At 39.4% G+C, this 15767-nt stretch overlaps 1 protein-coding gene across 1 annotated transcript in view; it reads right to left on the bottom strand.

The window, feature by feature from the left end:
- The window catches only part of nbeab (neurobeachin b), a 328780-nt gene that overhangs the window by 140545 nt on the left and 172468 nt on the right, over nucleotides 1-15767 (bottom strand). The window contains exons 33-35 of the mRNA XM_065280795.2: nucleotides 13969-14030; nucleotides 8678-8742; nucleotides 4983-5091 (exon numbers count right to left, since the gene is read on the bottom strand). Coding sequence (XP_065136867.1) covers nucleotides 4983-5091; nucleotides 8678-8742; nucleotides 13969-14030 — 236 coding nt within the window. The remainder of the gene's footprint in view (nucleotides 1-4982; nucleotides 5092-8677; nucleotides 8743-13968; nucleotides 14031-15767) is intronic.

The following is a 15767-nucleotide window of genomic DNA, read 5'->3' as shown; positions in this document are numbered from 1 at the left end:
ATGTGACCCTGGACTGCAAAACTTAAGTAGCATGGGTATATTTGTAGCAATAGCCAACTATACAGTACACTGTAGGGGTGCGAGGGGCAAAAACTAACGCGGGGTTAGTTGTAACACGGACTGTTTACATTGTTGCACAACGTTGAGCATTTTGGTCTTCCGGTAATATTTTTGTCACGCTGCCAAAAGACGATCTCCCGCAAATTATTGTAAATGTATAATGTTTTACCACAGAGTTATTGAGTGTTTTGGTGGCATGTAAGTAAATTTTTCATATGTTTTTTTTTCGGTTTCCAATGCTATGTCATATTAATCTGTGTCTTGTTGACTAAAACATAGCATTGTTTTGAAATATGTCTGCAGCTCTTAGCAACTTTTTTGGTCGGCTTGAAAATATTTTGACCCAGCGGGGTTAATTGTAACGCTGTGTTACAACTAACCCCTCAGCACTTACGAAATGAAAACCGCTAATGTTAGCGTAATTCTTGCTGTTGTTTAAAATAGGCTACACACGAATGATTGCTGGCTGCCAACAAAATAATTGTGCCTGTCTTTAAAAATCGTGTTAAATGTATTTTTGTTCATATCTTTAATATTGATTGAATAGGATCACGTCAAAGATTGAAATCATAATGAAATGAATGGCTAAAATCAGACTTTGATGCTCATTATCTCAGAATTTGATTTTGAAACTGTAGTATGGTTATTACAGACTGGGTCGCATATTAAAAATGTTTTGTCATACAGTAATTGTGCCGCTTTTTCACATATTTAGACATTTGTATCCATTTATAATTGAACTATTGTTAAAAAAGGGCTGGATGAATGAATACAGTGTGGATACCTGTCTATTATAGACAGATATATAACCAAATATCCACTTCAAGTATATAGACAAAATAGTGAAATATTTGCCTGCAAACTTAATTTTTAGCAAGTGTTACAACTGACCCCCTGCCTGTTACAATTAACCCCACCTATGGGGTAAGTTGTAACGTTTACACTACTGTCACGTTTGGTGTAATTGTCCAAGAATGGTAAGTACTAGAAACAAACTTCAAATGTTCATTTGTAGCATAGATGTGTGTGTTGCTTGTGTAAAAACTCAAAATCAAATATTTTTGAATGATTGAGCCAAAACCAAAAAGCGTTAGGTTGTGCTCCGCTCTTCCCTACTGGTCAAAATGATTGATTTTTTTCTTTAACCAAAAAAGAAGCTTGGAGCCATTTCTGAGACTGACATCTCGCCGGAGAGCCGCAGAGCTATTTTAACATAAAAAACACACAATATTTCTGTTAATATGCAGTTTTTCTATTTATACATTATTTTAACAGTATAGATTTTGCACTATACTTATATTGTTATGAGTGAGCTCCATAGCATACAGTCTTTTATAATTTTTTCGTTTCTCCTTATCTTTCCTCTTTTCTTAACCTGGGCACTTGATGAGTCTTTTTCTCATCCGTAGTTCAATATGTGTTGCATTACATCTACACCTCTCCCTCCCTATATGAGGTGTTGCTTTTGAAGCTGTGACTTGGCGTGAACTAACCCCGCCGAGAAGCAGATCTTCTCTGGACGAACACTCCAAAGTCCTTACAAGATTAACTGATCACATGGTGACAATGACCTGATTGACGTGAGGTGCAGATGAGCGATTCAAATCCGATCACGCATTCTGTTTTCCGGGCAGCTCATGGTTGCGTAGTAACAGAAGACGCGCATCCTCTCATGCGTTTTGGATCAAACAAAGAAGTCTTTAGACGCGACTGTGAACGGCCTCTTAAACGTTTACATCAATAATCTGAATATGAAAATTAAACTAAGTAAATGAAAATATTTCTGTGGGCCGGATTATGTTATGTTTTCGGTTTTGGGCCTGTACATTCATTAACCATTCATTGGCATCACTTTGTCTACAATTCCCAACAACATTTGATAAATACACTATATTGCCAAAAGTTTTGGGACACCTGCCTTTCTATGCACATGAACCTGAACGACATCCCATTCTTAATCCATAGGGTTTAATATGAGGTTGGGCCAACCTTTGCAGCTATAACAGCTATTTTTGACCATTCTTCGAAAAGCACATTTATAGGCCTCGCTCATAATCTCCGCTATAATTCATCCCAAAGATGTTATATTGGGTTGAAGTCAGGACTTGGTGCAGAGCAGTCAAGTTCCTCCACACCAAACTCAATCCTTCATGTCTTTATGGACCTTGCTTTGTGCACTGGTGCACAGTCATGTTGGAAAAGGAAGGGGTCATCACCAAACTGTTCCCACAAAGTTGGGAGCATGAAATTCTCCAAAATGTCTTGATATGATAAAGCATTAAGAGTTGCTTTCACTGAAAGTGATTGGAACACCTGAATTCAATGATTTGGAGGGGTGTCCCAAAACTTTTGGCAATATAGTGTATATACTGTTATCTAAAACAAATAAATTTATTTAATTTGTATGGCCTGAGTGTTTCAAATTATTTTCATTACAACTAAACCCCAAATCCTGATAAAGTTTCTATGCACCTAAACTCTATAAGGGGTGGTTTCCCGGACAGGGATTAGTTTAAGCCAAGACTAGGCCTTAGTTTAATTAAGCAATATAACTAGTTTAAACAAATATCCCTTACTAAAAACATTACTTGTGTGGATTTTGAGGCAAAACAAAGGGCACTGATGTATTTTAAGATATGTCAGAGCAAGTTGTTTTCAGTCTGGACAACTCTTACATTTATTTTAGTCTAGGACTAGTCTAATCCCTGTCCGGGAAACTGCCCCTTAGGGTTGGTTTAGGTAGGCTTGGCCAACACGTACACCGGTATTTTTATAACCAGAGTTTTTCTTCCAAAAACATCCTATCCACACATGCTCGGTTTATAAGAAATCTCCATCCTCATGAAAAAGCAAAAACACGCTATCAAGCGCTGTCAAGAGCATGCCACACCAGTAGGTGACGATATAACTGAAATCGTAAAGCCACCTTGGCCAATTAGAAGCCTAAAGGGCGATTTATAGTCGTGCGTAGGTGCTACGCCGTAGCTACGGCGTAGGCTATCCGTAGCCTGTGCGTAGCTCTGCGTAGCCTGACGCGCACCTCACAAAATTCCTAACAGCGCGTCGGACCTACGCGGACCGCAAGCTCTGTGATTGGTCCACCAGAACCCCTCCCGTCAGGTAAAAAAAACTGCGTCATAGGTATTTCCGGTTGAGACGGTGAAAACAAAGATGAGCCAAGTTGAGGAGTGATTTAACTAAAACTGCAACATAAGTCGCTGTTTATTTACTTACATCATTGCTGGTCTTCTCAAATTATACACAACAAGTTGCTATTTTTTCTTCGTTTGTGGGTTAACTTGCTTAGCTTCTTCTTCTGTGACGACTTCTGCTGCTACTGTGGTTACACGCGTGATTACTGCCAACCAGCGGTTTCGCGTGTCTTTGCACGTCGACGCGGACGGCGACGCACAAGTATAAATGAAAACCGACGCGGAACCTACGCCGTCGCTGCTACGCCGTAGGACCTACGCACGAGTATAAATCGCCCTTAACAAAAGTGACTTCGCAAAGGCAAAAACCCCAGTTTTGCTGTCTACACGACAACACTGCAACCGGCGTTTCAGGAAAATCCTCACCCTGGCAGGGGTTTTCAAAAATGTTCGGTTTTAGTGCGCATTCATGTGGAGAACGGTCGAACCGTGTAAAAAAGTCACGGTTATAAAAATACCCGTGTCCGTGTGGACTAGGCCTAAGTCCCAGATTAAAATGCATGTTTCAGGGTGTCCTAATAAAAAACAGCTTGCACAGATTTTCCTAAAATATATCAGTGACATCTTTTTATCTCAACATGGACACACAATGTTACTTTTTTAACGTGTGTTTGTAAAAACTATTAAATGTCCTAATAACTATGGAGTTAAAGGTGCTCTAAGCGAATTCACGCATTTTAGACCATAAAACATTTTTTGTTACATACAGCAAACATCTCCTCACTATCTGCTTGCTACCTTGCTACCTGACCGCTGATCAAACTGGAAAAAAAACGCGATCTCTGTAGACAGCCCAGGCTTCACAAACAGCAATAACAACACAATGGCCAAACCTAGCGCAACGAAACATAACAAAGTGTTCCAGCCAATAAACGACAAGAAGGATTTGGGGGTGGGGGTTGGGCGCGTTCATGAAAGCACGGAAGGGAGGGGGAGGAGTTAGCTACGCTCTGTTTGTTTGAAAACAGTTCAAACATCATCAAGAACTGACACAGATTCGCTTAGAGCGCCTTCAATCTTAACCTAATCTCGTAAACTGCCCCATTTTTATGTCTTTTGACTGAAACAGCTAAAGTGTAAAGACATATTTGGGCACTTATTTAAAAGACTGTGTTGAGAATATATGCAAATTTCTCTATTAGAAGAGTCATGAGCAAAGGATTATGGGTATTCCCCACTGCTTGTTTTTACTTTACACTGCTGGCTTTGGGAGATTTTCCCACACCACCATAGATCTCACATTACATCTGATTTACTGAATCATTCACTAAATTCCTCTGGGTTAGAGCGGGATTAGAGTTATGATCTGGAATTGATTATAATCTGCTTTGTGCAACGATAGATTTGGGTACTTGATAGGTTGGTAGTTCATTAGTGGTGCTTGCAAAGGTAAGAATATCTAGGTCTACCTATCATATAATGAAAAATAAAATGCTGTGATATTCTGCCATAAAATATACAAATCCAGACTTTTAGAGGATCTAGAATATGTGACCCTATTTGTGAAATCCATGATAAAGTTTCATAATCTAACTTGATTTCCATCTTTGACATGACCATACTCAGTTAATATTAAAGATATCAAGCTTATTTTCCACAGAATGTTCTTTACATCATAAAGGGTGATTTTATGTAGAAAACAATCACAAATAAATGGGTTTGCACAAATAGGGTCACATGGTCACATGAGTATTGTCAAAAGTTATATACCTCAAACTCGGCATGCTTGTGCACGTCTTCAGCTCGCTGTCGGTTGAGAATAAACTCCGCCTCATTTGCCACCCTGACGATATGATCCTTCATAGCATGACAGAGGAGTCTAGAATAGAGGAAAAAGAGGTGCTTTTTAACGTTTCACAAATGCCACTTAGTTTCACATCTGTCTCCAGAAGCACAGTAAGATTACACAGGTACACATCACACACAATCAATCTCACCGTTCTCTCCCCCATTTCATCTTTTATGGGATGTGGGCGACTCGGAGTTAATTTTCATTATGCACGTCATTAAGTCGGCTGTTTTAATTAAGCTGAACCTTTGAGTTTCTGTGGTGTGTGATATTAGACATAATAAATATTTATTTCCCTTCTCGCTTCCACAGAAGGGTTTCAATCTGGTATGCCGTTCAAATGCACTCGTTTCTTTAAACACTGACAAGCAGGAAATAACATTGTAAACAGCCTATTTATATCACTAACGTGTTTTCTGCATTCAATTTAGGGCAAGTCTTTATTTTTTAGTATTAACGAAAGACCCGAGGGCCATTTGTACCTTCTAAATATACATAGTACTTCAAAACAGTTAGGGCAGAGTGGAAAAAAACAGGATCTCACAAGCTACAATACAGAAGCTATAAAAAAACCGCACACAATGAAATGATGTGGATCATAAATCACAAGTGTCCTACTAAAATCTCCTTTGCATACTGGGTGTATAGCAAATGCTGCAATTCACAGTTGCATAAACACTCCAACACTCCAGAGTTTATTTACAAATAACACCCAGCCACTAACTGATACATGGTATGATTTCTTGTTTTATAATATAAGACTTTCCACTGGAGATAAACACACTGATGGTCACAATAAACTTCAGGTTTAAATTTTTTTTTTGTAATGAGGGCCCCTTACAAAGACAGACAGACAGACCAAGAGTGGATGATGGACGTGCCAGCACCATGGACAGCAACTGTCTCTGCTGACTCAGACTCTGTGTCCGTGTGTGTGTGTATGTGTGTGTGTGTCCGTGTGTGTGTCCGTGTGTGTGTGTGTGTGTGTGTGTGTGTGTGTGTGTGTGTGTGTGTGTGTGTGTGTGTGTGTGTGTACATGCATGTATGCACAGATGGGTCAGCAGATGCAGGCTAAGCCAGCCAAGATCGGCTTGACAGCAATGACCCAGAGCCTTAGCTCTAATCCGCACATGTAAACACACGCACACACACGCAAGCACGCACACACACACAAATTGTACAACCAAACCACACTATAGTAAAATTACAGTGTGTTAACTTCTGCTAGACACAATAGTTTACATACTAAGATATTTACTATACCCTAATCCAGTGTATAGGGGGGTCGGGGGGCCACAGGGGGGCCTCAGCGGATTTCCAAGGGGGCCACAAGATGACTTTAAATTATACAAAATTATACAAAACAACCATTAAAATAATTTTTGGCCATTTTAGTAGCGAATATATATCTGTCTAGTCATTCCAAGTTCTATTTAATTTTATGTAGAAAAAATTGAGTGAGTAGGGGGCCTTCAAATATGGTTTTGGGAAACTAGGGGGCCTTGAAGTGAAAAGGTTGGGAACCAATTGCCCTGATCTACCCAATTCCCTCAAATCTGCTTACATAAGAGTCGAAGCAAAATAGGATTAAACAATTTATTGGTGTGGCCACCTAATCCGCTTTGGACAAGTTTTAAGTAATTTAGCCATAAAAAATTGTAACATATTTTTTTCAAAAATGAATTTTATTATAGTATTTATATAGATACTTTGTTACAATGTTGCATTGTCTCAAAGCAGCTTTTTGTGAAAAAAAAACAGGACAATAATTTAAATATCTTAAATACATAACGAATATATAATACATGGTATTATTGCAAATTGTATAATCCTTATAAAAACTGTATTGTATTGTATTTAAACTGTGTGTAATTTTCTTAAGACTATACTACATTTAGTCAAGGAATATGACAGATAACAAGTATATGAAACCAGACATGCCTTTCCAGGTTACATGGAAAAGGCCCATAAACGAAAACATCACCGTTTTTCAATATTTTACTATGTTCTTACCTCAACTTAGATGAATTAATACATACCTATCTTTTTTTCAATGTGTGCACTTAATCTTTGTACAGCGCGTGTTGAATGTGTTAGCATTTAGCCTAGCCCCATTCATTTCTATGGCTCCAAACAGGGATGAATTTAAAGCCACCAAACAGTTCCATGTTTTCTCTATTTAAAGACTGTTACATGAGTAGTTACACAAGTATGGTGGCACAAAATAAAACTTGTTTGGAGCCATAGGAATGAATGGGGCTAGGCTAAATGCTAACACATGTAGCAGGATGACATATAGCCTTGTTGTTGGTTGACGTGGGGTAAACCTACGGACCAATTGGAGGATACTTGAGAGGGTATAAAAGCTCTGAGAGGTTAGGGAGCACTATATGTCATCCAGTGGTACCACCCTCCTGGCAGACACATGTTTTATGAATGAACGGAAGGTGTAAATTCGCGTTTGTGTTAAGTTTTAATTTCATTATGCTTGTTGTACCAGGATAATTGTCATTCCATCAGTTTCTCATCACTGAGTATGTGGTGTTTGTAACCTTTAGCTAGCAGCTCTCAGATTATTTTGATTGTTTGGTCTTTTTGTTTGTGCTGTGAAAGTCGAATCGAGTGACCTTTGAGTGTTGATTATTTTTAAATGTATAAAATAAAGAATTGATATGTTTTCTATATTTTTGTGTTGCTTCCTCCTCGCCCCATCCTTGACAAACGAACCTTCGTGCCTTATGGTTTAATTTCCCGGTGTATTCCGGGTGGCATAGTGGGATATCAGTCTAATGAATTCAACATGATCTCACATATTTCCGTGAAATAGTCACGCATTATTTCACGCATTATTTTGCTCAGTTTTGCGTGACATTCTCACGTATTTCCACCATATTACGTGCCCCTGACACGACTTTCTTTTCCGTGACAGTTTCATGTATTGGTTACTCAACTGTTTTTCCTATTTTTAAACAATTGTCGCTTCGGTTTGGGGTTAGATTTGCTGTTTGCGTTAGGATGTCACTTAATGTATTGGTTTATAAAAAACATTAGTATGCTTTTTAAACCATCGTCGCCTGACGTTGGGGTTAGAGTTGGGTTTGGGTAAGGATGTCATTTTATGTAACAGAAAGTTGTTCTAACCGCAAACCGAAGCGTCAATTGTAGGAAAATAGGAAGAACAGTTGAGTAACCAATACGTGAAACTGTCACGGAAAAGAAAGTCGTGTCAGGGGCACGTAATATGGTGGAAATACGTGAGAATGTCACGCAAAACTGAGCAAAATAATGCGTGACTATTTCACGTATTTTGTGAGATCAGGCTGAATGAATTTGTAATTCCTTTTATTTTCATTACCATATATATATATATATATATATATATATATATATATATATATATATATATATATAAATACACTCACTTTCTTCTCATTGTACACACACACACTGTGCCCATGCTACAGGGGATAATCTGGTCTCCACCATGCTCCCTAGTCTGACAGCTCAGAGGAGCCATGGTAACTAGGCAGCCAAGACCAGAAGATAAAAGACTCGAAGTGACATAAGCGTACATTGATCTGTGCTACTAGTGATGTTAATAAAGAAGAAAACTAACCTTCCCTCATTGATAAGTTCAATAAAAGCCAAGCCAGCATTCTTCTGTATGGAGTTCTGCCACTCCTGAAACAAACAAAAAAATATATTTCTCAGTTTGTGGATTGTAGTGACATTTTTGTTTCATCAAATATTCATAGCCTTATAGTGAACATTTTCAAAAAATTTATTATTTTTAGGGCCACCAAATGAATTCAAATAATAGCAACTGGTCTTATTTGGAGAACAATACAAACAATATAAAGAACACATTGATATTTAAACAAATTAAAACATAACCAATAGCATCACAAATATACCTCTTCTAAAGACTGACGATAAGCCTAAAGGAAAAATGTAGTGATAGCAATCTCAACAAATTGGATTGCTATGTGTCTGAGTAAGCGAAGACGCTTTTGAGGTCTCATATCTGCAGAGAGAAAAATCCTGGATTTCAGCCCCATGCGTGCACAAGCATCTTTTCTTCCTCTGCAAACAGATCCGTAAACACAGGAGAGATGTAATTGCTGTATGAAACTATATCTTCTTGCCCCTTAAACACAGCCATTTCCTCCCTGTGAGCACCCAGTGACAGATAACCGAAGACCCGCGCCTCCAGACCGGCCCTTTCGCATCGCCCCGAGTCCCGCAGAGGCCTCGGGGAATGTCTCACGCCCTCTATGAGTTTCTAGGACTCTCTTTCAAAGCCTTTCACACAACATGGGTCTGGAGATGATTAAAAGGCTCGCGTCTCACTATGGGAAATTCTCGTTCGGATTTCAGTTTGCTCTCAAAGGTTCGAGTTGGGGGAAAGAGCGAGAACCGGGTTGAAGTTCAAAAGAATAGAGGGCAAAGAAAAAAACGGACCTGAAAAATATCCGTGAGAAGAGAGCCACAGGGATGGATGAGAATGAAGCGGTTAGTGATGATTGGGATGCTGGGAAACATGGCCTCTTTCTGGCTGTGTACCGAACATAAGATACTGGAGATTTGAGGTTTGCATCTGCATAGCATAGCTGAAGATCTGGCAGTTTTTTAAAGGAACAGTACAGCCAAAAAAAGTCAATTCTGCACCATCGCACCTTTAGATTATTCGACATTCACACTATTTGATCATACGGCTGATTTCAGTTAAGGGGAATGGTGAGATCACTGTATAAGCTTCAACAATGACTATTTACATAATTTAAAACCACAATACAACGCAATACAGTTATGTTTTCTGAGGGAATACACCAGCTTTGAGAAAAATGAAATGTGCATTTAATAGTTTACACACACATGACCAAAGTGAACATCTTCACTACATCTTTCTGAGCCAAAAAGAGACACTCAGATGCATCTGGTCTCCAAATGTTGAAACTGACCCAGTCTCTCTCTCGGTCTCTCTCTCTCATACACACGCACTTCTCCCTCACTCATACCTCACTTATTAATTATCAACACTGCAGTCCAGTGGCTCCTCGCCTGATTTTGGGCTCCCATTCACTATTCTCTGCTCAAATAGAGCCGCACCCACGTGACAAAAATAAATAAGGAAATACATGCAGATGTGGGGCTACACTGGTCTGCCAAAATATGACCTCAGCCTCCTCCAAGACACCCAAGCCAATCCCGCTCTCCTGTCTCTTCTCGAATAGCCTTCGCACTTGAAACGGGCACAGCGAGGCTTTACTTCAAGCTAAAGAATGAGGTCCCAAGGGGGAGGTGGGTGTGATTGTAGGGGGATTTTGGGGGCTCTGATGAGGATGCCGCTCATGTGATGTGCATTAGTGATGACAAGTACCTCTAGAAGGGGTAACGCAATCTCTCATGTAAAGGAGGAGAGCGTTTCCGGCCTGCCATGAAAAACGTACAGAGGAAAAAGCTGACAAGAAGAGTTTATCTGAAGTTCCCCCGGCCTAGTTTTCCAGTTATGTTAAGATGATAAACCAACTAAACCAGGCTGAAAAACCACCTAGACCAGTAGTTTATCATGAAAGCTGGATTTGTAGCACAGTGATGCTACAGTAAATGATTCTCATGGGTATTTTTTTACTTTTATGTTTATATTTAAGATATTATAAAAAGAAATTCAAGGAAATTATATCTTTTTTCTACACTCAAATTTGCTTTTTAAGTCAATTAAACTTACTATTTTAAATTTTAGTCAAAAATGTGCACCCCAGCCACCAAGTTATTTTCCCATTATGCCAGTTTTCCCAACTTGGCTCTTTTCAATATCTCAATCCGACCTGTCAGGAGACAGGGAGAGCGCTTCGCTTTTATCTGTTCTGTTCTGCTCCCGACATCTGGAGGCCGTCTATCGGTAAATCTCTTCGGCTCCACGCTACATCCTTAATGTACGTTTAAGCTGCTACACGAAACAGTCCTGGCTGACCTCGGGCACACCCGCCGCCGCCTGAATAGATAGAAATGCTGGCTGTCGGAGCCCTTGGATGAATTGTGTTGATTAGGAGGCATAAATAAAAAAGTGCAAGATTATTATCGCTAATTTATTCATAAATGTGACAGTTGGCAAAACAGAGTGTGGCGAGGGGTCACGAGTGGTGAGCGTCCCGCTGTCTGTGCGCATTAGCGCGGAGATGAGACGAGGAACGTCTCGAGGTTGTTGGGGTCATGTTGAGGATGTCTCCTTGAAGGTGTGGACTGTGTTCGGATGTGCACCAAGCATATATATTTCATTTTAAAAGAGGTCACAAAGCCCAAAAGTTAAAGTAAACTAAATGTTCAGATGAAAAAAAAAAAAATCTTAAAAAATTTTGATGACGAATTTCTTGATCCTTGATGTTTATTGTATGACCTATGTGTTTTAAAACTTTAACAAATACGCAGACAGCAAACGACGCTGGGCCGGATCTGCGCCAAATTTGCAGCTCCGGCGTGGATCCAGCCCAGATCCGGCCTGAAGTCGTCTGCTGCCTGGGAAACTTTTTACTTTATTTGGGTTTTGATAAAAAAAATACAATTCATAAACATGTGTATTGGTTGTTTCTTCAATTTTATGCTGTTTCATTAAGTAAAAGTGGAACAAACTCAACCATGGGTTTAAATAAACTTATGCTTGGTGTTTTAACCCATGGTTGGGTCATTTTCTAAATATGGTCATTTTCTAGATTCATGGGTTGGGTTTGACCATTTTTTTCCAATCATGGGTTGGAACAACCCCGCATTTTTTAAAGTGTACATCACTTACACAAAAATACAAAGGACCTGGCACACAGTACAGCATCATTTTATTATCTATTCATATCCAGTGGACCTATAGGATAGAAAATGTTAACTGGTTGCACGCTTTAGAAACTCTGTAGATACATTTGTGTATCGTTCACTTACTGTATCATGAAAATTGAGTACTGTGACATTTGTGGCATTTTGCATACTACAAAAGAGAAGCATTCTGGGACTTAGGATGCAACTCTTTCAAAACGCTCCCTTGCTCGCTCCCTTTCTAATCTAAAGGTTTAAGGCCTCTCTGGCTAGGGAACGTCTTTTAAATCACATCATACAGGTTTCGGCTCCATACTTTCGTACATTTGAGAGCCGTTTTGGGCCCATGCTTGGGTTTCATTGCCTCTTTGGTCAATCGATATATCAGCCTGTTTCTACTCAGGGAGAACCTAATGGCAGGAGCTCTGGAGCAGCAGTAACATTATATCTCTACCAGGGGCGGAGGAAAAGAAAACCAGGAACTCTCAAAGTGATGCATCAATCTGCAATAAATCCAACCAGCAACAAAGCAAACAGCCGTCGTAAAAAAAGATACCAGGAAAAAACATCCAAAAAATTCCAAACGTTCAAATGCAGTGAGGGAAAGGTCGACTACAATCTTCAAAAGGAGAAGAAGAGAACAGCAGGATAGACCCGTGCGCCATGCTGTCTGGAGGACGCCGCTTCTGTCAGGGTAAACTAAGAGCAAATGTACAGATCGGCTCCCCTCTCGGGCCAGGAGTTTAGCGGCACGAACTTCACAGAGTCAGAGGTGCCATTCAACGACTAAAAGCTCCCACCCCGCCGAGCCCTCCGACCGGCTGGATCCTGAAGAAGAGATGCTGAGGTAATGGCTTCCTTATGGGCTCCCCGCATAAGAGTGATGGGCTGACAGAAGGTATGTTAAATATCTCCTGCTCTGACTACAACATCGGGACCCTGACCCTTTTGAAAGAGAAGGCTTAACAAGGGACTACGGAGGTCAGAATCTGTAATATGTCAGCGGGGTTTGGACGGAAAGCGATTGTGGTGTGTTTACATGAGGTGGGGTTACAGGAAAACGATTTTCGGCTGAAGAAGGAAATTATGGGAAGAGGTAGCACTGTTTCGTGATTCATTTTAAATTTGTTAACTTAATGGTATGTTCCAAGTATATTTACTTTTAGATTTATGCATTTGCCAGATGTTTTTATCCAAAGCGACTCACACAAATCACGTTTTAAATGCTTGGAAACGCAATGCACGCAGCACTGCCTTTTTTGGTCACTTTGAAAAAACTGCACTGCGGTTTTTATATTACTTGGCAACCACCGAGTTAGCTGTCCTGTCAATCAAATATTGACGTGTGAACGCTCTTTTGCTGTTAAAGTCCGGGTGCGTGATTTTTGAAAAACACTTTGGAAAATGGAGTCAGGCTGAGTACCAAAACACACCTGTAGCCAATCAGCAGTAAGGGGCGTGTCTACTAACCAACATTGTTACCTGGGTTGCATATGTGTGGGGCGGGTCTATCAAAAGAAGGTCCAGTTTTTATTGTGGTGGGGGCATGTTTCTTTAGGTGATTTCAAATATCAGCATTGGCTTTCAGGGATCATGCACCCCGCCTTTAACTGTCATATTAGCAGAGACTGTAAAAAGAGGACAGAAAGCACGGCTCTCCCCCATACGATTGGACAGTGGAAAAAACGGGAATGACATTGGGCGCTTTCTGCTCCATCAAAAAAGCGTGTTGCAAGAGGCTGCCAAAACACAAGGCGCTCGGTGCAATTAAACAGCGCGCATAACACTCACTGCCCATAGAAATCCATAAAAAAACGCACCTGCCACTGCCATACACACGTTTGAATGAATGAATCCAGCCATTGAATTAAATTAACCCAGAGAATTTGGCTCAAAAATGGGTTAAAAAACACCACGCATTTTTAGAGAAATTTTTTTTCACTAAAAAAGTCTAAAAGGTTTTAAACAAGATAACAGAATGTTCACTTTTGGGTAAACAAGCAAATTTGATGAAGTTAATGGGTTATGATGCTTGACAACAAGTAAAACAGAGAGCATCATAGGGTTAAAAAAGAGAAACAGACAGAAAGGTTGTCATCTCACCTGCGAGCATAACAACATTACTAGCTCCACTACTGAGGTGCTTGACTTCATGCACACCAGACCTAAAGCGGAAGAGAGAGAGAGAAAAAGACAAATTAGCCCCTTTGCTTCCCTATAATTACAAACATATAAAATAAACCATTGTGTTTGTTTACAAAAGTCACTTGCTGTTTATTTTTGTGTTTGTTTTTGCCTGCAATGTAACATAATTATGATCATAAGTCCTGCATCTGCGAGGTTCGGTGAAGTCCACATGGCCTTCAGAGAAGCAAACTCGACACACTGCAAAAAATGACTTTCTTACTTAGTTTTTTGTCTTGTTTTTAGTACAAATAAGGAAATAAGTCTAGTTTTTACACAAAAAATATCAAGTGAGATTGTGCTTAAAACCAGCAAATAACAAATCTGCCAATGAGGTAACCAAATGTTTGTGTTAAAGAAAAAAAAATGTTCTTACCCCATTGGCAGATTTTTTGATATTTGACATTTTTCATGTTTTGCAGTGCAGTACACAAACTAAACTGTCCTTAAACATAATAACTGTCACAGAAACACCAGGTTTTCATGAGTTATGTTTTAAGTTAAATCGTTTGAATGTCTCTTGGGTTATGACTCAGATGGCTAACAGCTCGGGGTCACTGATCGTCTCTTGAGAGGTCAGAGGTTGTGTGCTGCATGCCAGCGTGAGATCAAAAACCAAGGCCATGGTCTCACTCATATCTGAAAGGTTAGAAGAAACTCTAAGAAGAAAGCAGAACCCTGGGTTTCCTTTTCCTTAGATGTCATTGTAGTAAAATATACAGTGTTAAACAAAATGCTTGTTATTTATAGAATATAATCAAATACAGTTGAAAAACCTCACTTATAAACAAGGTAATTGTAAATGACGTGTAATTACTTCCAGACATGTATGCGAGGACAAACTTTCTCGAATGCACCTGCATCAACATAAAACTGTAGCCATAGATGATGTGCATTGCTTGTTTGCATAAGTCAGTAAAACAAGACTAATGAGAGTAAGATGAGAGGATGAGAGAGAGCAATAGAGAGAGAGTTGAAAGTTAGAAAGAGAGGCAGGGATATCTAGTGATCAGAACGTCTACAAAAAAGTTTTGTTTTATATGTAAACATTTTTAAATGCCCTGAACAAAACTTGAGAACAAGGATTCACCAAAAGTGCGGCAACTGAAAACATTTGCCAACAAATAATTTTGGTATGTGGCCGTATAATGGAAAAGACCGAATACATGTTCACAAAGAATAATGTTTTTGATGATGCGATCAAATAAAAACCAGCATAGAGTGAGAGTGTTTTATAAATGCTGCAAACATGTTGGCAGTGTGGACACATTGAAAGATTGAAAAAAAAAGTCTCAGAGAAAAATGCTGTTTTGCTGTTTTTGGCAAAATATTTGGGTGCATCATTATTTAAAGGAAAACACCACTGTTTTTCAATATTTTACTATGTTCTTACCTCAACTTAGACAAATTAATACATACCTATCTTTTGTCAATGGGTGCACTTAATCTTTGTACAGGGTTGTACACTATGTTTTAGCACTATGTGTTAGCATTTAGCATTTAGCCTAGCCCCATTCATTCCATAGGATCCAAACAGGGATGAATTTAGAAGCCACAAAACACTTCCATGTTTTCTCTATTTAAAGACTGTTACACGAGTAGTTACACGAGTAAGTATGGTGGCACAAAATAAAACGTGGCGATTTTTTAATGCATATAAAATGAGAATTATATTGTATGGCGGAAGAGCACTTTAGTTTACAGCAATTTGGCCTCAG

The sequence above is a fragment of the Paramisgurnus dabryanus genome, chromosome 8, assembly GCF_030506205.2.
Source record: "Paramisgurnus dabryanus chromosome 8, PD_genome_1.1, whole genome shotgun sequence".
Lineage (NCBI taxonomy): Eukaryota > Metazoa > Chordata > Actinopteri > Cypriniformes > Cobitidae > Paramisgurnus > Paramisgurnus dabryanus.
The sequence above is the reverse complement of the archived record's forward strand: the minus strand, read 5'-3'. Positions and strand labels throughout refer to the sequence as shown.